A 23434-nucleotide genomic window follows, 5' to 3' on the forward strand; every position below is an offset into this window, starting at 1 on the left:
ACCCTCCCCCGGTGCAGGCGGCTTGCTCGCCGGACCCAGGTTCCCTGGTGTGGCTCCCTCTCCGGACCCTCAGCTCTTCCTCAGAGCAGAGGCAGCTTGTAACCGGCCTCCTGTCCTCACTCAAGGACTGCTCGCGGAGTGGGTCTGTCTGTCCTTAGGAGTCATCTGTCATGTCCAGTCGAGTGCCGGGTAACTGAACTTTGAAGCCACTGAGCACGTTTTATTTACAGCTCATTAGTTCTCTGGTTGTAGGACTATTAAAGAATTACCCCCAGCCAAGTATTTCTGTGCTTTTGGTAGAGAATTATTTCACATTTTCTCCAAAAAATGAAGAGTTTGTATAGGTATAAATTTGAATTGTCTCAGGCAAACCAGAGCATAGGTCCACCCAGTAAAACAGCAAACAGCTCTGTGTGTCTCCAAAGTAAATCTCTTCTCAGTCACCCGAATTAAAGGGAGATGTGAACGCCTTACCCACCCAGTCACAACAAAGGAAAGGCCCCCGAGCAGCTCGGACAGGTCTGGCTTTTTCTGTGAGAAAGACCAGCTGTTCCCGTCTCGTCTGGCGGATGCTGACTAATTACCTTGACTCATTCTCGTTGAGGTAAAACAACAAGAGTTTCCTGCAGAAATGCCATCAGGCAGGATAAATGAAAATACGCCTCTACCGTAGTGCCTAGGTCCTCTTAATTTAAATGTGGTCGTACAGTCCGGCAGGTGTTCATAAAATTATACATTTCTGGGGACATGTAATAAATCATTAGAAAATTCATAATGTAGAAGATAAAATTAACTTCCCTTAAAATTATTTATGAACTGCATGTACCTAAAAAAAAGATTCCTAAGTCAGCCAGTGTTTCCAATAATAGCTGAGCTGTGACTTACTCTGACTAATTATTCTGGGCAGAATTAAACTACCTATGGAATCTCAAGTTCCCCCCCAAATTACAGACACTCCAGATTATTAGTAATCTGTGTCTTGCCGCCTTGGCCAGAACAGGAACCGCCCATTTCCCCTCGGGATGCAATTCCTGCTGGACGGGGAGCCCGGCTCTGTCAGCCGGGTACAGGGAGGAGACGCTGGCCGGCCCTGGAGGGCGCCCTGCAGCCACCCGCTGCTGGGGGCGTGGTTCTCGGCGTCCCTCCCGACAGCTGTCTCCAGAGAAACAGTGTCTTTTGTGTGACTTGCAGTCGGGTGGCACATGGATCCCTGACAGGTTCTATCTGGGGGCCTGGCTGCTTCTGTGCAGAAAAGGAGCCCAGCTCCTCTGTGCAGCCCGGAGCTGACACTCTCCTTGCAGATGGCGTGGGCTTGTCCTTCGGGAATGACCGTGTGCCTGATGGTTTCCTCCGCAGGTCGTGCACATGGGTTGGGTCAATGAGAGACTCGAAGGTGCCGACTGCTCTCCTACCTTCAGGTCCAAGTTCCTGGCCCTGAAAGGCTCCTTCCTCTACGTTTTCAACACGCCCCCGGTAAGGATGCTCCCGAGGCCCCAGGGGCAGGGTGGCCAGCAGGGTCCCTCACGAAGCCACCATCTGACCTGGGCTTGGAGGGGCCGTGCCCTTGCCCGCCATCCCCACGTGGCTGGAAGGGGCTCTGCGTGGGGATCACGGGCTTCTCTGCTTTAAATCCATACGTTTACTAACCCATTCGTTTCCGTTCGCACAGCCATTGCGATAGCCCAGCATTCCCTGCTCCCGCTGATGGGGAGGAGGGGATGCCGAAGGCCTGTGGCCACAGAATCCAAAACACAGACAATGGACAAACCCCTTCGCTCGGGTGTTTCTAGTTTATGGCCAAATACTGAAATTTAAAAGCTATTCTTTCCCTCAGACCGTCTGACTTTCATTAAAACAAACAGCCTAGTTTGGGTCTGTCGTATAAATTTGCTGGGGAACCCGCGGCTCTCAGTCTTACCTTCCGGTTCCTGCCAAGGCCGTTTCCTCAGGCCGGGCCCTGCCCACAGGGTTACCAGTCGAGGGGATTTCGCCTCCTGGAGCCTGAACGCAGGGCAAGCACCACCCGGTATCTTCAGGTACCTAAAAAATTGGATACAAGTTACCTACCGTGTTGACGGAACTTCCTGCGTGAAAAGTAAATGAAAGGGTTCCCTCCTCTAAAGGCCGAATAACCTCCCACCGTGAGCACGCGCCGCGTGTTCCGCACCCACCCACCCGCCCCACGTTAGCTGGCCCGCACGTCCCCCGTCACCACCCGGGCACACTTGCTCCAGGGGCAGTGACTGTGGCTCCTAAACCCTGAACCACATTCACGGAGCCATTTCCCAGCACTTGTTGTCAAAATATTTAAATGAGCCTTTAAAAGACCCAAAGATTTTGTGGCAAGTAATTTAGGGAAAACTAAAAGATAAAGTCCTGTTTCCAAGGATGGTTCCTGAGCCCCATCAGGTGAGGGAAAGGGGGGAAAATAAGGGATCGGGGGGGTGGAAGAAAGAAAGGGAGGAGGGGGTGGCCCCTGCTTTCTCCTGACAAGGAAGCCGAGCCCGGGGGCGGTTTTACCCCGGAGCACAGAAGGTGCCGCGAACACGGGGACTAACCCGGGAGCCGCCTCTAGCAGCCAGAATATTTATTTCTTATTTGCAAATTGGAATCTGAGAAATGATGTTTCAGATACTCCCGTTTGCAAACACTATTAAAAGGTGTTAAATAACAGTATAAAATCGATTTTACAGCATTAACCTAGATTATACAGGAGTTGCCTATAAATATGCAAGAACTATGAAAAGCAATTTTAAGAATGTCAGTGAGGCAAGATATCATTTTAAAAATTTTACCTGGAAATAGTTTAAGTGAAGATTTGTAGACTGAAGAAATATTAGGCAACTATGTATCCAGTGCCGCCCGGCTGCGTGCTGACTGCTCCACAGTCGCGCTGGGCGCCAGGTGTTGCAGCCGATAGTCAGAGCCTCTGCTGCGCTTAAGTCAGCTGTGGTCAGATAACGCAGAAAGCTATCAACTGTCATTATTGGGGAAAAAGAAGTTTTCACCCTGGGAAACTGTAAAACAAGTCAGGTTTGCTTCCTGTGAGAGACCCTTTGATTTAAGCCAGTTCTGTCATGGAGCATCCAGTTTGCAAAATAAGGAAGTTTGTGTAACACAAATCGTGATTAAACCTGCATCTGCTCTGTAAGTATAGTTTTCTTAATCCACAAGCCGTCGTCCTCTCCCCCCATCCGTCTTTCCTCCTTTTAAAAGGGGCAGGATTTTACCCTTGAACGGTTTTCCTAAAACACCGCCGAGAACAGTGCGCACCTGGGAACATTCACTAACCCACCTGAGACGCCGCCTCTGACCAGGCGGCACTGCGGCTGCTGCCCACAGGGTCTCACACTCAGAGTGCTTTTTAATACGGGAAAAATGAATTTACCTAAAAATAAGAATCGAGACCCCTGAGCCCCGCTCCCTACTTACTAAATCCGAACCACCCAGTTGGGGCGGGAGCCTCGTCAGAGAGAACTAGCTTCCAGTATCGACGCTCCAACTTGGAAATTTTCATTTATTTTCTCTCTCTCTCTCTCTATATATATATACACACACACACATACACCACACATTTTATATATAATATATACATTATCTTAAAATTTAACCTAAAAGTTGATTCTTAATCTGAAAGCCCCAAATGAATTCCCAAAACTGTACCCATTGTGTGTAACAGGTAAGTTTGTGCACAGCAAGTTCTGTAACTAAATGCCTCACACCCACGACCTCGCCCACGTGCACACTCACCAGCACCCATGGCCTCGCCCACACGCACACTCGCCAGCACCCACGGCCTCGCCCACGCGCACACTCGCCAGCACCCACGGCCTCGCCCACATGCACACTCGCCAGCACCCACGGCCTCGCCCACGCGCACACTCGCCAGCACCCACGGCCTCGCCCACGCGCACACTCGCCAGCACCCACAGCCGCCCCGAAGTTTGTTCCGACCGTCCTGCTGGGACCTGGGTTTAAATTCTCCAACTACAAGTCACACGTTTCTTTCCATGGCTACATTTAAACCTTTCCCACATTCACTAAGGTATAATTTACTAATAAAACCGTAACTTTTTAAAAGTGTACTGTGTGAGGGTTCACTGTGCCCCTTGTGGAGCAGGGGCCTCCACCAAGTCAGTTACCTCGGCCGCCACCTCACAGGGTCACCTTCCTAGTGGTTTTTGTTTTGTTTTTTGTGAGAATGTAAAGCTTACGCACACGTTTTATTTTCTTGCAGGTGAGCACACTGGACTGGGTCCGAGCAGAAAAAACCTATAACCTCTGTGAGGTGCTGTTTAAAGTCCACGAGGTGAGTGTCTGTGCGTTGGCTGCTCTCATGCCAGTTAGGTGCCCGTTGGGTTTGAAGAGGGAGGAGTATCTGTTCACCGCATTGAAGCAGTGAAATAACACAAGGACCCAGGCTCGTCTCACTAGCACGTCCCCAAATTGTCATCTGCTGTTCATCACGGCAGAGGGACAGAGGACAGACGGGGTGAGCGTGTGCGTGAGTGTGCGTAAGTGTGCGTGTGCATGCTTGTGTGAGCATGTACATACATATTGTGTGTGTGCATGTGTGTGAGCATGTTAGTATGTGTGTCTGTGTGCGTGCAAGCGTGTGCATGTGTGTACTGTGTGTGTGTACGTGTGCGCACACCTGAGTGCATGTAATAGAGTGTGTTTTAGTCACTTTTTACTACAATTAAATGTTTCAGGAACTTCAGTTTGTTGTAAGTTAACAAACCAGGTGCAAACGTGTGTCTAAAGCTTTTCTTGTCTCAGCCTGGCCTGAGCCGACCAGGATAACGCCTCACACCTGCTCCCGTCGGAGGAGCGGTGTCATCACAGCCTTCAGATCCCGCTTCCAGAACGACCCAGGGTAGTGGGACATTTCCTAGGGGGTGAATCCATTACCACAAAACCCGGGTCCCTTTCTCCTGGAGGGAGCTCACCTGTGACGAGCCCCTTGTTCCCACAGGGACTCGGGCTCCCCAGGGCCTGGCTGCAGCTCTGCTGGCGGCCGGGCTGGGCTGACATTTAGGTGTGAAGATGGCAGGATATTTAATGCTGATGCCACCAAGTCACACAGACCTGGGACGCAGTTATCTCAGTGATAAAGGTCCTTAGCAACCTCAGGTTTGTAGACAACTCGTAACACTGAGATATACAAAGGAGTCAGAATGTTCAACCTGAAATGAAAAAATGTGGGAAAGAAATGAAAACTCGTTGTCACTAAGTGAGTTTAGGCACATGATAGATTTTTATTTGTCAAATATTCACACACACACACACACACACACACACTCACTCTCACCCTGGAGGAGTTCGGTTCCCGCCCGGGGTCGCAGACTGACCGTGGGATTTCTTTGGGCCCACCCAGTCCCCGCTGTGACTGGAGCCCCGGCTCATAGTGAGGGTTGGTCTCTGGAGACCGGGAGACACGCTGACGGCCGACACCCTGTGGTCGGAAGCAGCTGGAGCTGATACTGCTGGCCGACCGCTGCTGTAAAAAGCATGCCCCCGAGGGGTTCGGGCCCCAGCCGGCCAGGAGGAAGGTGGCCTGCCCGGTGCAGGGCAGGTGGTGCGCTTTCGCCTCCGCCGCTTCCAGAAGCAGGCTGAATTCGGCGAGTCGCGTGCCCTGCTTGAAAGCCTTAAACTGGGGCAGGCACTCAGGCAATGATGTCTCCCTCCGATACCTACATTTAATTATTGATGTTGGTAATTTTGCACATATGAATTTAAATCATATACAAGCATTTAATTCGTGTTTCAAGAACTTAAATCCATAACTGCCCTGAGAACTGGCGCTTTAGTGTAGAGTTTTTAATGACTTGTTTTCATAATCACCATTTCAAAGTACCGTTGTTAATATTTAGTCCAGAAACCAAATCTGTGGTCGTGGTTTCGTTTTTCTGTGACCCTTTGTCCTCTGAAAATTGCTTTTCTCCAAGTCCTAAAATTACGTGCTCTGTGTCTCACGCTCAGCACGGAGCAGATGAGAGATGGCGCCAACCAGCTGAGTGCGCCCGAGACTTAATGACAAATGGCCTCCCCGCGGGGTGCACGTCCACGGCCAGGACTCTGCACGGAAGCCGGGGGAGATTCCTCTCAGCACAGGATATTCAGTTAAAGGTGTTTAATGAGATGCCACCTACTCACCTGCGTGGCAGAGGCCTTGGTGGTCACACCTGTCTGGGCCGAGGGCCTCCCGGAGCTGTGCTGTGCTCTCGGTTCCCTCGCTGAGTCGGACCCTCCCACCCGAGGAGCTGGTCCCCGTGGCTCCGTTTCGCAGCTGAGATCCCCTCCTTGGAGGCCGGCGGGACCAGGTCGCCTGGCTTCAAGCTCATCTCAACCCGGTGCTGTCCCACTTGTCAGAGATGCTGCATCCCGGGAATCTCTCTGGAGTGGACACAGAGTTTTATAGCATGTTCCGCAGCCACCTCTAAAGAATTATTAGAACAAGGAGGGAAAGAGTCCTAAGGGATTCTCCTAACGTCCTGTCAGAGCAGAAGTGGCCCGTCAGAGGCGAACTGGCAGGATCACTCCAGGCTCCTGCCACAGGGGAGGCAGTGGCCCCAACTCCACTGAAACGGGCCGGGGTCCCCGAGGGTGAGGGTGGGGATTGGCCACCTACGTGTGCTACCTACTTACCTACCTACCCGGAGGTAAAATGTAAACTTTCTTGAATCTTTGGGTAGGAGACAGTTTGCAACTTGGAGCGGCCCCGGGAACTAGGCCCCCGCCCAGCACAGAGAGTGGAAGCTGGGCTTGTTCCTTAATGTTTACCTTCCGGGGGGTGGCCTGGCCCTTGACAGACAGCCCGGAGTGTTAGAAGCGGCAGAGTCTTAAAAGATTTACGTTGGCCCCGTCCGGTGGCTCGGTTGGTTGGGGTGTCTTCCCGGGCACTGAAAGGTAGCAGTGAGCCCCAGTCCGGGTGCAGACAGAAGGCAGCCCATCAGAGTGTGTCCCCCCCCGCCTTCCGCTCTCTCTCTGAAACCAATAAAAACATCCTCAGGTGAGAATTAAAAATAAGTAAAAATAGAAAGCCTTACCTCTGAAAGGGACAGAGAAAGGGCCAACAGTAAAGCTCAGGGGAAAGGAGCCCGGGGAAGTTCACACGTGCACACCCCGCGAGCACGCACCAGCTCCCGACGGCGTGTAGGCTGCTGATTCCATAGAGAAAAGTCACAAGACATGTCAGGGCCTGGAGCGGGCTGCTTGGAGGTGAAGTGAGGTCGATGAATCGTTTTTTCAGGTCCTGAGGACGCTCTGAGATCAGCCCCAGCGTCCCTCAGTCTGGTTTTGTGGAAAAGCAGCCAGTTGCACCTTAGGGCTCAGGAGCTGACACAGGACTTGGGTCAAGGTGTTGCCTTCAGCCTGCAGAGGCCCAGAGCCGGTGACCATCTGTCAGGTCTTCTGCTGCCTCGGGGGTGCTGATTATTGTGGGGAGAGGCTGGGTCTCTGGGGGAGAGAGGGAGGGGGGAGGGTTTCTAGAGCCAGGACTCAGAGATGGATGTCATCAGGGTCATCAGGACCTTGGATTCACAGGGACAGCTCCCCAGGCTGTGCCCAGCGCCCAATGTGGGCTCGACAGCGTGTCTGTGGAGCGAGTGGGAGAACCAAGCTCTGAAGACTGACAGGAACCTAGAGGGACAGAGGGACAGAGGAAGAGACAGGACAGAGGGAGAGACAGAAGGACAGAGGGAGAGACAAAAGGACAGAGGGAGAGGGAGAGAGGGACATTCTGAGTGTGACATCCTCCATCGAATGACAGTCGGAGGCGTGAGGAGGAGCCTGGTGTCCGCGGGTCTGGGGCAGAGGTGAGGTGCTCTCTGCGCCTGCTGCTTTCATGTGACGTGTGAGCCCGGGAGTCTCGGGAGTTTTATCTTTAAGTTAGGTATAGAATAAGAGGTGTGGTTACCAGCGTTTTCAGTAAAAGGTGCTTAGAGATAACTAGGAGTTGGACATAACTTATGTACAGATAATTATTTATGGGCCCATTTCCCCGCCAGCTGAGGGACACTCTGCTCCTGACTTCACCTCCCAGGGTGTGACCAGGCCCAGCCACCAGGCTGAGCAGATGCCTTCCCCAGGAGCCTCGGTCTGGGGGGCACCTTCCGGTCCCACATTTCAGCCTGTGCTGTCTCAGTTCTGGCCCACAGGTGACTGCTGGCTGCAGACGCACCTGTGCCTGGGCCTCCAGGACCCTGATGTTGAGGACCCAAGGCCGCACAGCTTCAGCGTCATGGTCGGCCACAGCAGGAGCCACGCCTTCACCGTGGAGCTGGGCAGCGAGCTGGCCACGTGGGAGAAGGCCTTCCAGAGAGCCACCTTCTTGGAGGTTCAGAGGACAGGGGTAAGTGATGCCCCCGGTTCTCAGAGGAAAGTTACAGGTGCCTGACACACCTCAGTTAGTTTGTATAATGATTCATTTCAGAAAAAATCTTTAAAGTTGAGCATTTCTCGTCTGAGTCATGTCAAAACGATGTTTCACTCAGCCTGCTGAGCAGGTAACGGGTTACTCAGGAAAGTGGGGTGGGTTTGGGCAGCTCAGTTATATCTGGGGTCACATTAATGGGGGGCATGCTGTCCGTGTTGCGACTGACCTATGGCTGCACCCAATTGTCTACACGGACAGGCAAGGGGCAGCAATGTGTGTGAGGTCACCTGGCTGTTGGGGTGTTTAATGTCCCTTCCTGTCACCCAGAGGAGAACATGAAACAGCTCGTGTGTCTGGGTCCCTAACATGAAACAGCTCGTGTGTCTGGGTCCCTTCTCCCTTCTCATGACTGTGAGTGCGTCACTCCTGGACCAGGCAGAGTGTGTTACAATCCTCGATGTCACAGCCAGCGGTCTCCTCCCGGGGACACACAAGTGACAGGACACAGGTGGAGCCCTGTGCCCAGAGGGGTTCCCTGCACAGGGCTGCTCGTTTGTCGCCTGACGTCCGGAGCCCTGATGGTGGGAACTCACTAACTAAAGGCAGCTGCTCCACTTAACTGACCCTGGTTTGAATGTGAAAGATTCCGTGTGATCACTTACTTCTCATCTGGGTTGTGAAAATGTATACAGTGTCCCCATGCGCGTGGTGTTTCAGAACTGGACGTGTCCCCTTAAGTGTTCACTGTTCCCTGAAATCTGCTCATCCATGTCTGACCAAGTGGGAAAGTGCTCAGCTTAAGGACTCACGGGGTTGGATAGGACGGTCTTGGGTCACCTGCCCAGCTCAGGGTCCTTAACTTAATCGCACTTGCTGAGTCTCCTGAGCTACGTGAGGACGCACAGTCCCAGTTCGTGGCCCCGATTGAGGGCCCATCTCTTTATTGCATTTTCTACAAGGTAAGACAGTGCCGCAGGTGTTCAGGTTTGTCCGCCTGCAGCCAGCTCCCATCTGCCCAAGCATAGCTGTGCGTACCCATAAAAGTGGTGTGTGGCTGGGCTTGGTGTCCATGAGCAGGAACCCCGGTCCCTCTGGGCATCGAGACAGCTCTGGGGGAGAGAAATATGAGTGGTTTCTGGAAGACTCGGACCTCCAGGAAAATAACTGTGTTAAAATATTGATTGCGGCCGGGCCCTAATCAGGAATGTAAACCTGACGAGAAGAGCAAAATATGTCCAAGTGCCTTCCAGGGTTAAATATTCTAAACGCTGCTCCATTAACTGACTGCATATTCAGGTTTTCATTGTTCACGGAGGTGAATTTGCGATGCAGGCTAAAGGTTAGCGCTTTATCTGTCCTCTACCCACACTCATGCACACACACACACGCAGAACAGCATGCACACACAAACACGCGCAGAACAGCATGCACACAGAAACACACACGCAGAACAGCATGCACACACACACACAAATGTGCTCACATACAAACACGCAGAACAGCATGCACACACACAAACACACAGAACAGCATGCACACACAAACACATACAAACACACAGAACAGCATGCACACACACAAACATGCAGAACAGCATGCACACACAAACACACACATGCAGAACAGCATGCACACAGAAACACACGCAGAATAGCACACACACACAAACACACACACGCAGAACAGCATGCACACACAAACACACACAAACACACGGAACAGCATGCACACACGCACACCCCTCAGAAAAGAGTGCTGGAAATGGTGATCTGGTCCCAGGCCCAGAGCCCTGAGAGTAGTGGACTCTGTAAAGTCCAGCAACAGAGTTTCGCCTCGGGGAGAGAGACGGGTGTTACCAGGCATGCGTGTGGTCCCCTGCGGTCCTGCCCGTTAGCTGTGCTGCACCAACCGTGGGATCGTCGACATTCTACCCCAGGCCTGTGTGGCTCAGCCGTTCCTGACGTTATTTCTGTAGGGGAACGTTTTCCAAACTCCAGGGATCTGACTGACGTGAACTTCTTGCCTGTGGCCGGTTGGGGGCTGCCTGTTTCTGGATTATCAAAAATACAATAAACGTTAACACAAGAAGATACGTTTTGTATCCACCCTGGTTACTGATGGGGTTTGAAATGACTACGTGTCGCCCTTCCCATTGCCCTTTGTAAAAGCACCAGAGAGTAGCGTGTAACCCTCCTTTGCAGTGACATAAACATGGGCCGTGAGGGGTCCTGGAAGGCGCCCTGAGGTGAGTGCGAGTGTAACAGACACATTCTCAGGCACTGCCACTGTGGCGATGTCCCTGCCCCCAGCCCTCTCCGGAGAACTCAGCGCCTGCCTGTGGGATGTCTCTCACCTACTGTTCGTCAGCTCCCCTCGCTCATTTGGAAACTGCGGATCTAAGAAGATGCTGAGCCTGCCCTTGAAGTCACAGATGCACCCGGTGCAAGAACACGGGCTCCACGCTGGGCTCGGTGGCGTCCGGGTTGAGTGCTGTTTAATCATAATCCTCCCAAGTTCCACCGACTGGGAGAAGCGGCCCCTCCGCCCTCAACGTCTTCGCAGGCAGAGCTCCTCCTGACCCTGTTGCTGCACGTCACGCACAGAGCCCCTCTTGTCCGTGTGTCCGTGGTTCTCACGCCTACGTGGCTTTTCCCGTGGCCTATGCTGCAACAGCATTGAACGGGACACTGGACACCAGCATCTCCAGCTGTTATCAATACATTTGTTTATTACAGTAAATCAAGCTCCCTTTGCTCCCACAGACACCCTTTATACAAAGAATGTGCACATCTGATTTCCAAGTTAAATTTAAAATATAACCAAGAGGCACAACCTGAAGATGGACGTGGCCCGGGAGGCTGGTGGCTAAGCTGAAAGGAGCTGGGCCCGAGAGGCTGCACACAGAGGGGCTGATCCCGGGGCCTTGAAGACGCTTGCCCAGCCCCTTCCCCACAGGGGCAGATGGGGCGCCCCTCCCCCTCTGCGGCCCTGAATCCAGGACCTTCCAGCACATTCCGAGACCAGGCTGGGGTCAGCTCTCGGGCACCCTGGTCCCTCCTCTGCCTGACCCACCGAGGCGCTTGGATCTGGGTGACTGCTTCCACTCCTGGCGGGGGCCACATGGGAGCCACTGTCCTGGGCTCCCTTGTGTCTCTTGTCCACTCCCAGGTCATTACCTGACTCGTCAGTGGCCAAGACCAGTCCTGTGCTCCTGCAGCCCATCAAGGCGGCCGTGGGCCGTGCTGTAATTCAAGTCCAGCCCTCCCGCCCCGGCCCGAGAAGCTAAGGACACAGCAGACTGTCCCCAACACGTCCACCGTGATGGCTGGGCTCACGCGCCTGTGCCAGCGGACCCAGCACCCTCTCGACAGCCTGGGTGGCTCTCGTCCGTGTCTGTCACTGTCTCCTGCCCACACCCGATGGACGTGCTTCCCCGAAGGACAGGGTGCGAGCAGGCGGCAGGGCCAGGGGCGTGCTGTGTTCTGTGCGTGCAGAGCAGGTAACTGCTGAGCAGCGTCTGGTGATCCGGGGGGCCTTCGCTGTTTGGAGATTTGATAGTTAAGTAGCTGGTGTGTCTTCCGTCGCCGTTTGCACACAGGAGAGAAGCTGACACGAGCACGTGGCTGGGCTGGTGCCCGGCTCTCGGAGGAGGTTCTGCTTTAAACTCCACACTGAGCTGCCTCCAGGCTCTATATCTGAAAGTCTCCCGAGCGAATCGCCGACACGCGTAATCGTGAGGGATGCTACCCTGTTTTTCTTGCTACAGAGGAGCTCCTCTGAACATTTCCCGGAAGGAGACCGGAGCTCGGGCTGGGGTGCAGCTGGCGTTTAATTTCTCTAAAACCATTACAGCTTAATTTAGTGAAGCAGAACTGGGAACATTGCTGGCAACGTTTCTATTTCTGCTCCTGAATTTATTTCAGGGTTTGATCCAGTCCTTCAATTAGCACTCCCGTCGTGGTAGCTCAGCCAAATTAGCTTTCACTAATTGCTCGCACTTTAAAGTTTCCTCATTCCGCGCCTCTGACTGTCCCGACTCTGGCAGAAGCTGTGCCGAGGGAATGGTCGGTCTGAGTGAAGGTGACGGTGGGCCCGGCAGGAAGGCGGCGTGGATGCCGGCGTGGAGGGGATGGAGAATTAGAGTCACCTGACGTGTCTAAGCAGCCATGATAAAAAGGCTTCAAGAAGCAAAACTTTGAAACAAATCACAAAAAGGGCCGCAGCCAAGAAACCTGAAGTCACAGCAAGAAAATGCAAAGAAAACCCGAACGGAAACTTTAGAAATGAGAAGTCCAGCGACTGAAACGAGAGCTCGGCAGGTGAGCTCAGCAGTGGACGGAGGGACAGAGGGATGACCGTGAGCTGAATGTGGACCCGCAGAAGTGACGTGACCTGAAAAGCAGAGAAAACACACTGAGAAAGTGTGAGTTCAGCCGCCGGGACCTGCAGGAGGGAGCCAGGGTTGTACCACAGGGTCAGGGCCGAAAGCTCCCCCGTCTGGCACCCAGATCCGGAGCAGACGTGCCCAGAGGCCCCCTGGGTTCTCCTCGCAGACTGTGGCCGCGTCCCTCTGAGTGGGGACTGTCCTCCGCAGGTTCATCGGGAGCTTTGTGGGGCCGCCCGGCCCAGCAGCCCCATCGCTGCTGCCTGTCACCCGTGGGGGCCCTGGTGCTGGGGTGGCGTTGCTGTGAGCTGGTGCGCATCACACCGCTCTCCAGTGTTTTCCCGAGAAGCCACGTCCAGGTCCCCCCGGAGCAGGCACTTAGCCCCGGCCGTCCGTCCGGAGGCAGCTTGTACGAGAGAAAAGAAAAACGGATGTGTGCACAGTGGGTCCATCTGAGCAGTGAGCACCCTGGTGGGCTTCACGACGCTCTGCGGAACAGAGGTTTGCTGGACTGTTTGTTATGAAGTCGGACGTATTTGCCTGTAGACAAAGGGGGGCTGCTCTGAGAAGTGTTTCCCAGGTTTCATGTCACCGTGGATCCCCTTCTTTCACTCCGTGTGGTTTGCATGTTAAACTTTATTTTTTTTAATTTTTTTTAAAATATATTTTTATTGATTTCAGAGAGAGGAAAGGAGAGGGAGAGAGATAGAAACATCAATGACGAGAGAGTCATTGATCGAGCCCACAACCTGGGCATGTGCCCTGACTGGGAATTAAACCCTGATCGCCTGGATCCTAGGTCAACGCTCAACCGCTGAGCCACGCCCGGCAGGGCTGCATGTTAAACTTTAAAAGTAGTTTCTGAGTCTGGCGGGGGGGGGGGGTGCAGCCCCTGATTGACGTTAAACAAGATGTTTTCTCAAAGCTGGTACTTTCTTTCTAGTCCAAGACGTACCCGTGCAGCTGGCAGGGGGAGGCGCTGTGCTTCACGGTGGACTTCGCCGTGGGATTCGCCTGCTTCGACAGCAGGACCCAGGTAAGACGCCGGCGGTGGCGGGCGGGGCCCACAGGTGCCCCGTGTTGTGAGTGTTCAGGAGCCGCGCTCGGAGGGTCTGGCTGTCACCCGCTCTGAGGGAGCGGCGTCGTGCGTAAGCTGCACCTTCACAGACTATCTTCTTTCTGACACGTGGCTCAGGTCCCGCGGATCCCACAAGCCCCAGAGCGGCCGGTGTGGGCACCTGCGGGGGGCGGGGAGCCATGGGTCACTCTGCCTTCGCGGGGCCCCTCCATGGGCGATGGATGGCACATAGGCTGATGATCTGGACGCGCCTTCGGAAGACCCACCTGGGACAGAGCAGGTTGTCCGCGGGCACCCGGGCCGGGGCCCCTCCGCACTGGCTGGCTCTGCCCTGAAGGGCGTCACTCGGCCAGGGAGGGGCGGCTCTGGGAGCCGGGACAGAAGGGGGAGTTTAAGGCGCCTGTGTTCTCACCTCACACACTCCTCTTCCTACCTGGCGATTTCCTTTCTCCCACGTGGGCTGCGTGTGGATCTGAGCCTCGGGCGGTCAGGGAGTGCGAGGCTTTCCCAGGCTGACCGTCTGCTCTGCGCTCGTCCCAGGAATTGGGAGAGACTTTAGGCAGACGCGTGGAGTCAGGTGTTCGGGGCCTGGAGCCAGAGCGAACTCTTTCCGTCCTTACTGGCTGCTGCCGGCCTCTCGGGTGAATTTCTCGGGCCCGTGGTCCTTCTGGAACCTGCTGCCATCGGAGGCCAGGACTGAAGTGTGGTTCCGGAAGGTTCTCTCCTGCACAGACCAGCAGTTCTCACCTGCAAGGGCCTCGAAACGGGAATCACGCCCGTCCCGCCTGAGGGGCTGACTCAGCTTCCTGGGTGGGAAAGAGAAGCCGGAGAGACTGTCCCCCGACACCCAGCAGACTTCCCAGGCTCAGAGCCCAGAAGGAACGTGAACTTTGACACTTTGCCCTGAAATGCAAACTGTTCAACTGCAGGGTTGAAAACAGAGGGATGTGGCCGAGAACCCTGAGGGCCTTGCGGCCAGGCGTCACCCGCCAGGGGTCCTGCCCTTTGCCCTTCCCGACACTTGGAGGAAAATTCGTTCCTATTTCAGAATCAATGCGTCGAATCAGAGCTCGGCCTCCGGCCTGCTCAGGAAAAGCAGCTGCTCGTTGTGAGGACCGACGATCGCGGCGTGTTGACGGTGAAGGGTCGTCTTTCATAAAGACGGGGCTGACTTGTTACTCGCGGCAGCCTCTCTACGGAAGCGTAAGACTCTGTGGAGCACATTCACCTCCGAAGGGCCTCGGCAGACACGGAGAGGCTCTCGCACGACTGCTGAGCGGCGGCCCTATCAACAGCCTTCAGCCCGGTGCAGGACAAACGGACAATCTGCGCAGAGCCGCGGACAGCGTGTCAGCCAGGATTAAAGTTCTCCCTTTTTCTCAGATATTGTGTAAAGAACGCGACACGGTCATGGATTTTTTTTAAGTTTTACGAGCAGAAAAGGAGCAGTGACCTTACCATGCTCTTGGACTGTGAGCAGAAAAACCCAGGAGGAGCCCAGGGAGGGCGGGCGGGACCGGGGGGCGGCAGGGGGGCTGTGGCCGCAGCGCTCGGGGACCAGCCACCTCGGGCCTCGCGGGAGGTCAGGAGGGAAGCGGGTGGCGTGCGGTCAGCTCCGTGGACGGAGGGTGAGAAGGCGGAGGTCAGGTGAGCTGTCACCCGCTCAGGGTCGGGAAGCAAACGTCTGTTTGTCTAAGTAGATTATTCAGCGTATGAGTCGATGGCGTGGCACACGTGAGCTCTTGCTCCTAAGTCACTAACGAATTCCCTTCCTGTGCAGGGCGCTCTCTGGAGATTCAGGTTCTCTCAGCTGAAGGGATCCTCAGACGACGGGAAAGGCCGCCTCAAGCTGCTGTTTCAGGATCTCGACACCAGACAGATCGAGACGAAGGTAGAGACGGGGTTCACTCTGCCCGTAAACCACCAACGGGGTGAGAGCTTCCACCGCCACACACACCTGCACATGCGCTGAGAACTCACGTGCACACTCAGGCACACACGGACACACGCACACATGGGCACACGCACACATGGGCACACACACACACGGTCACACACACACACAGACACATGCACACATGGGCACACACACACACAGACACATGCACACATGGACACACGCACACACGGGCACACGCACACATGGGCACACACACAGAGACACGCACACACGGGCACATGCACACACGGGCACACGCACACATGGGCACACGCACACACGGGCACACGCACACATGGGCACATGCACACATGGTCACACACACAGAGACACACGCACACATGGGCACATGCACACAGAGACACATGCACACATGGGCACACACAGACACACATGGACACACGCACACACGGGCACACACACACATGGGCACATGCACACATGGTCACACACACAGAGACACACGCACACATGGGCACATGCACACAGAGACACATGCACACATGGGCACACACAGACACACATGGACACACGCACACACGGGCACACACACACACGGGCACATGCACACATGGGCACACACACACACATGGACACACGCACACACGGGCACACACACACATGGGCACATGCACACATGGTCACACACACAGAGACACACGCACACATGGGCACATGCACACAGAGACACATGCACACATGGGCACACACAGACACACGCACACACGGGCACACGCACACATGGGCACATGCACACATGGGCACACGCGTGCACAGGCACACGTGTTCTATCAGCGGATGCCGTGAGCTCTGCTGCGCGGAGACGCACGTGCCAGAGAGAGACACGAGCGCCAGCCTGTGTTGGTCACAAGGAAGTGAGGGCTCAGACTAGACGGTCAGGACTCCAGGCAGCCAGACCGGTGCAGCCACGTCATAGCCACCTTAGTCGAGTGGCCCCGTCTCACTCCCTGTGTCCTCGTGACCAAGAGACTCTAGAAGCCGACAGAGGAGAGTTTGCCGAATGTGGGCTCACGTGTTTTCCGACATTCACCCTGCACTCGTTCCACTCTGTTCCTGCAGGAGCTGGAGTTCCAGGACCTCGCGGCGGTGCTGCACTGCGTCCACGCCTTCCTGGCGGCCAAGGTGGCCTCCCTGGACCCCGGCTTCATCGACGGCCAGAGCGCGGCCGGGAAGCACCTGCACAGCAGCTGAAGCGCTCGGCCCGGGGCTGAGAATCCAACTATTTTCTTAAGAAATGAATCTTTCCTGAACAAACTGCACCTTCGTGGGGTTTTATAAGGAGCCTATAGTTGTGATACCAATAAAGTCCTTCCCCTGTTTCCAGCCACGGTCGTCCTTATTCGAGCCCACGGGTCCGCACACGGCGCAGGCGCGGCCGTGGTTGAGGCCCAGGGACCCCGTGGAGCACCGTGTCCCCGTGTTCCCCCGAGTCTGCGGGGCGTGAGCACCGCATGCGCCAGGTCCCTCACGGTGACACCTGGGTGCCCTTCCACGGAGTGTGAGAGAACCGAGCACTCCCCACTTTCCTCTCCCTCGGAGGGAAAGCGCCCCCTGGGCGGGGCTGGTCGCCCTCCTAGTCCCCGGAGGCTGAGCCCGGCTGGGCTGAGACGCTGACGCGCGTGGTGAGGGTCCCATGGTGGCTCCAAGTGCCACCTTTTATAATATACCAGATATTTACAACCAACGGTTTTTATGTTTAAAAACTTACCCTCCTTTTTAGACAATGTCTATATGTCTCACATGTATTTTACATATAAGATTCCCGTTTACATTTTAAGGGCTTCCATGGAAGTGTTTAAAGTGAACTTTCAATAATATTCCAAGAGAATGGTGTTCACAGGGTGTCCGCAACATTTCTTTGCAGAAATGTGGTTGTATTATTATAACTCAAGCTTTAACTCACATGTTAATATTAGTAGCATTAGGAGCTTGAATGGTTTGATCTCCAAATTTAATGGATTCTCATTTTTCCCTGTTATGCCAAAGAGCCTAAACGTGCTCAAAAACAGAGGCCTATCTGCACTGGAATGAAGAAAATTGTGGTTTGGTTTTGTTTGACGAAGAAAACATTGTTTTAAAAAATGTACCTTTACTGGATAATAATGGAAAGATGGTGTCAGGTCAAAGCCGAGCAAAGTGAAATGCTTCTGGCGGTGACGGGAGCATCGGGCATGTTTCTAAAACACCCCGAAGGCGGCTCCTGTAGCACTTTCCTGGAACACGGACTCTTGGAAACGGCCGAGCAGACGGCACTCGGTGCGGCTGGGGGAGAGGGTGTGCGTTTTGTTTGTGCCCAACAGTAAGTTTATACCACAGGAGGACTTGAGAATATTAAATAATGTGTATTTTCCTGAGAAAACTTGTCCTGTAAGAAACTGTTCCTTTGAAACTGGAATTCGGAGCAAATGCAAAATAAAAGGAGCACCCACCCTGCTCCGCCAGGGAAGCCGGTTTCCTGCAGGTCGTGCCACCTGGGCTCGCGCAGGGACGAAACCCACCTGCAGTGCCGTGTGGCGCCTCCCCAGCGGACTGGGGGGGTTTCCGAGCCCCGCGGGGTGGCCTGTGGGAAGCACCTTCCCTCTGCGGTCGCCCGTGTGGCCCACGAGGGGCGCTCTCGGGAGTCGCTCCCAGGTGGTCCGTGGTGTCCATGCCGCTCAGCAGTCCTCTCTCCCAGGGCTCAGACGCCAAGATGCGAGGCTGGCGATGGCTCGGTGGGGATGCCCCACGGCTTCCTTTCATGAGCAGGGATTTTCTGAGCTCTCCATGAACTCAAAGTGAACCCAGACAGATTCGGGGAAGGACAAGGCCTGGCCACGGCGTGGTTTCTGATCCTCTGTCCTCGGGACAGATGAAATCAACGTCAGCTTCTCTACCGCAGCTCTCTCCTGACCCAGAGGAAGATTCGGAAGTTAGCACAGCTCTGGAAAAGCCCAGAAGACAGAGGTGGGCCCGCAGTTCAGGGTCCTGGGGTGAGTGCCCGTGGCCCCGTCTATTTTATTCAGAAAATGGTTAAGTCGCCTTGTCTGGAGCATTGCTGACCCTGCAGCCTCCGTGAGGCATGGTCTGGGCGTGGTCCAGGCTGCACCATTGGAAACTCAACTGGGGCTGGACCCACGTCCGAGTTGGCTCTCAGCAGGCGAGGCCGAGGACATCGTGGTAAAGGTGCGGGTGGAGGTCCCGTCTCCCCTTGGGGGCGTTTCCTGGGCTGTGTCTGAAGCCCGGTGGTTTCCAGGCTTTCTCCCCGGAAGCACACGCGTGCCGTGCCTGCCCCCAGGACCTCACTCGGTGTGAACGCCTCGTCGCGCCTTTACTACAACTTTCCCGCTGGGAAACCTGCATCAGATAAAGTCCTCAGACCCCAGTCTCCTGAGTCAACCTGAAAGAAGAAGGTCAGATGTGAACAGCGGAAAAACCAAGCACAGGGGGCCTTGGAGAGAGAACTCGGGGCAGCCATGCGTTCGGTGAGGTCACGCGGCAACGGAGCGGCCGAGTCAAAACCTGTGCAAACAGAATCGTCCACGCTTGTTGACAAGTGTCAACAAAGCGTCTCGTGACTTCACTGATTCGAAGAGACGTCAAGCGTGACTTCGCAAAAGGTCGAGTAGAAAACCTGCGTGTCCTTCACTTTATTGAAAACACTGAAAAGTAACTTTTCCCATGAAAGCTCGTTTGTCCCATGATTTTCTAAGCTGGTCGCCTAATATAGAACAACAGGTCGAGTTCGTCCTCAGGTGTAACGTGACCGTCTGTCTGCAGTGTTTGTGGCGACCAGGACGCCTCTCCACACCGGAGCTCATCATGAAAGGGAACGTGAGGTCGGTTGTTCCGGTTTCCTCGTGTCCCGTGTTCAGCCGTTTACCCAGGAGCTCAGGCGACACCACCCGGCTGGACCTGGGTGGATGGTCCAAGGGCAACCGATGGAGCAGATGGTTCTAGGAGAACAGGTCTCATCTGGGGGAAAAACATCTAGAAAAGATAAAACTTCTTGGACAAGTGGATTATTTTGTGTAGAAAACTAAAGTCAGTCTTAGGTACACGAACAAAATCTGACAGTGTAGCAGCTTCTCCACTCGAGACAAAGGACATTTCAGCCCATCGATGCCGACGTGCTGACCGGCGGCGGGAGCAGAGCCTCGTTTGGAAACCACGTCGTCTTTACCTCCTGACTTCGGGCTGTTCTCAGCGACTTCACACAGTCGTTTGTTATATTTTGCCCAGAATTTATAGTTGTCTTTTAAATTTTTTTACCCGTCGGCCCTGTTAATTTTCCTCTTTTTCACCCCCTGCTCCCCTTGGCAGCCTCAGCCCGTTCTCTGCACCCAGGAGCCTGCGTCTGTTTTGTTTTCCCTTCGTTTCGTTTTGATTTTCAGGTTCGATGTATAAAGGAAATCACACGGCATTTGTCGAGGTCCATCCGTGTCATTGCAGACGGTAAGGCTTCGCCCTTCTTCGTGGCTGCGTAATATTCCGTCGCACGCACACCACACCTTTATCCAGTCGCCCGCCGACAGGCGCCGAGGCCGCGTGTGGGTCGGGCTGTCGCAGGTGGAGCGGCAGTGAGCCAGGGTGCCTGCGGCTGTGAATTTGTGCTCTCACTTTCTGCGGGTAACACCCAGCAGTGAATCGCTGAGTCCTGTGGCCCCTCCACACTGCTCTCCCGGGGGCGGCACCAGCTACGTCCCCACAGCAGTCACAGGGTCCCCTCCCCATGTCCCCCAGCACCTGCTTGTGGGTTTTCTGACCCGTCCTGACAGGCTCGAGGTGGCTCTCGCCGGGTGTCGGTTTCCGTCTCGGAGGATTAGTGACGCTGGGCATCCTTCCTGTGTCTGTCGGCCACCCGTGGGCCCTCTGCCCACTTTTCTTTATGAAATTCAAAGAACCAATGACAAGTAACTTTTCTAAATGCCTGAAAAACCTTGAAGAAAAGTGTCAAAGGTATTAAATTCAAATAAGAATTTACTGAGCAGGGGAGGGGGGGTGGAGGCGGGAGAGGGGACGGGCTAAATGGTGATGGAAAAAATATATAGTTCATTCTATAAAAAAAAGAGGTTCCTGAGCAGGAATGTTAGGCGTCTGGGGTGTGGGTGTGGGGCCCGCGGGGCTGAGATGAGCCCGCAGGTGCCCTGGGAAGCAGCTAAATGTGGGCAGATCTGTTCACTCACCTCGGTCCCCTGTTTTCCTAGAAGAGACAGAATGTTCTGGGACACTGGTATTTACAAAAAAGGTCTCTGTTGTTTTGTTTTCTCATTTCGTAAGTAGATGGACCCAGCACAGAGTGTCACGGGCACTTGGCTCCAGCGAGCCTGTGAGTGGCTCTTGCTGCTGGAAGCTGCCGGAAGCTCCGCCACGTCCGACAGGTTGCGTGGACTTAGGAGGCGTTGGCTCCAGTCTGGCCTTAGCGGTGCCCCTGCTAGTCACGCCTCCCTGGGACAGTGTCACCCTGGCCAATGGGCGGCCCCCACCCCAGGGAGGCTTTGGTACCCCAGCACCCACGGGGTGACATTCTGAACAAGGTTCCCGAGTGCTTTACTTCAACTACGAAGCTTTTGGAGAGCAAACGCCACGGGCAGAAAGTGGAATTGTGCGCGTGTTCCCGCGGGAACGTGGCCTTGGTCCGTGGGGTCTGGGGCGTGCTGGTTAAACCTACCTAGAAGTAGGACCAGCAGGGAGCCCTGTCAGGTCCCTGCCGTGATCTCCGCCGGCCCTGTTGCCGCCGCGGCTGTGAGAGGAAGAGGCAGAGTCCAGTGCTCAGGACCAGCAAGCACGCTCTTCCCGCTCCCTTTAAACTTGAGAGTTTATTTTACACACAAATGTTTTTAGCATGGCCAGTGCTCCGTACACTGTCATTACACTGAATTAATAGGGATGTACTTTTCTAGAAAAAAAATGTTTTTATTGATTTTGAGAGAGAGGAAGGGGAGAGGGAGAGGGAGACACCAGTGATGAGGGTCGTCGACTGGCGGCCTCCTGCGAGCCCCCTGCAAACTCCCGTCACCTGCAGAGGGGCCTTTCCAGTGCCGATGGCAACGCTGTTATGCTCCAAAGCGCCTCTGGGCCTGTGGTCTGAGATTCGGGGCCTGTGCGTCAGGACACGTCACGTTTGAGAAACTCCTGAAGAAGAGAAACCGGGTGATTTCATAAGAACCCTGAGATCAGGTGGGAAACGGGGTTCAACAGGCAGCATTCCCAGGAAACTGGGGAATGGGCTCATTCGCCTCTCAGGGCCAGGAGACCGAGGCTCCGGGGGACCGAGGCCTGGGGACGCTGAATAAATAACACCCAGCGTCAGGGCCCTCAGAGCTGTCCCCGGGGCAGCCCCGACCCGGCCGGGTGACCTCTGCACCCAAGTCCTCTCTTCATATTTAACCCGGAGAAGTAAGAGGGGAGCATCCGGTGTCCTGTGGACTTCAGCTGCTTTCCGCTCAGGAGTGTTTTCTTTCCCTCCTAACTCGTGGCCAGAGGCTCAGCCTCTCGGACCTTGTTTCTGACCAGCACACAGATGCCCGGGGCAGACGCAGCCACTCGAGCTCGGCCACTTGAGCGGGTGACGGAGCGCAGAGCCGGCTTATAGGGAGGGCAGCCAGGCCCTGGGCACGGCCGAGGCTCCCGGTTCAGATCGGCCACGGCCACAGGAGCTCCCGGGCCTCACGCTCGCCTCTGTGGCTCCGAAGAGGAGGAAAGGTCAGGTTGCAAAACGTGCCATTTCCAGTCTCGGGAGAATCTCACCCTTGAAACCTGTAAAGTGGTCCAGGGGAGGCCGTTCTTTGGGCCGCAGGGCAAGTATGGGGCGGGTCTCTGAGCACCGCTGAGTGATGGGTGGCGGGCAGTGTTTCCATGGTTTCCAGGACCTCGGCTCGGGTGTCGGGTCAGTTAACAGGTCGTCCCTGTGGGAAGTAGAACTGATTGGTTTTGAACCAGCTTTGTGACTCTGAGATCATTTTATGCGCAGGGGGAGGAATGCTGACAGAAACTCACGTGCATTTAGGAAGTTTATTTACCAGTTTTATGATGGCTGAAGTCCTTCTATTAGTCATTTTTTCTGCATAGAGGTTCTATGGGAAACCGATTTATTTGATTCCCAGGACTTACTCCCAGCAGCTTGACACGATTTGACATCAGCAGGACGCAGCGTCGGGTTGCTGCTGAGCTGTTCCGCTGACTGAAGCTGCCGAATTTGCCAGGTTCGTTTTCAGATACAGTGGTGCTTCGGTTTTCTAATGTGATCCATTCTGGAAGACTGTTTGAGCCCTGAAATGTTCCAAAACCGACAGCTGGGCCTCAGGATCTTGCCCTCAGCGGAAGCCGTATGGCATGTTCGACTTCCGAGGAGTGTTCGAAAACCGAAGCATTTCCTTCCGGGTTTACGGCATTCGTAAGCCGGAATGTCCGTCCACGGAGACGTTGGAAAACCGAGGTACCACTGTAACCAGGACCTGCTCGGCCTGCTCGGCACCACGGCCCAGGCGTGCGGTCTTCTCGGCTCAGGAAGCAGCCTGCCCGCCAGCTTCTGAGAATCGGTCACCATTGTAGGAACAAGTGAGGGTCAGCTAATAGAAAGTCTAACCACAAGCTGCCCCAAAAGGCAGCTCCTGTTGGCCTTGCCCCTGACCGGGGGTCTTTATTTACGTGACTAGG

At 54.8% G+C, this 23434-nt stretch overlaps 1 protein-coding gene across 5 annotated transcripts in view; it reads left to right on the forward strand.

The window, feature by feature from the left end:
• Positions 1 to 17123, forward strand: part of SNTG2 (syntrophin gamma 2) — a 47420-nt gene extending 30297 nt beyond the window's left edge. For 4 of the 5 annotated variants that reach the window (XM_081156841.1, XM_081156842.1, XM_081156843.1 and 1 more), the window contains 6 exons: positions 1357 to 1473; positions 4238 to 4309; positions 8147 to 8353; positions 13705 to 13797; positions 15620 to 15730; positions 16859 to 17123. In XM_081156841.1, the coding sequence (XP_081012967.1) occupies positions 1357 to 1473; positions 4238 to 4309; positions 8147 to 8353; positions 13705 to 13797; positions 15620 to 15730; positions 16859 to 16990 (732 nt within the window). In that variant the 3' untranslated portion in view covers positions 16991 to 17123. Of the gene's footprint in view, positions 1 to 1356; positions 1474 to 4237; positions 4310 to 8146; positions 8354 to 10352; positions 10562 to 13704; positions 13798 to 15619; positions 15731 to 16858 lie in introns of those variants that run through there. The other variant, XM_081156845.1, reaches the window with a different exon arrangement.
• The last annotated feature ends 6311 nt before the right edge of the window (positions 17124 to 23434 follow it).

The sequence above is a fragment of the Miniopterus schreibersii genome (assembly GCF_964146895.1).
Source record: "Miniopterus schreibersii genome assembly, chromosome: 13".
NCBI classification, from domain to species: Eukaryota; Metazoa; Chordata; class Mammalia; order Chiroptera; family Miniopteridae; genus Miniopterus; species Miniopterus schreibersii.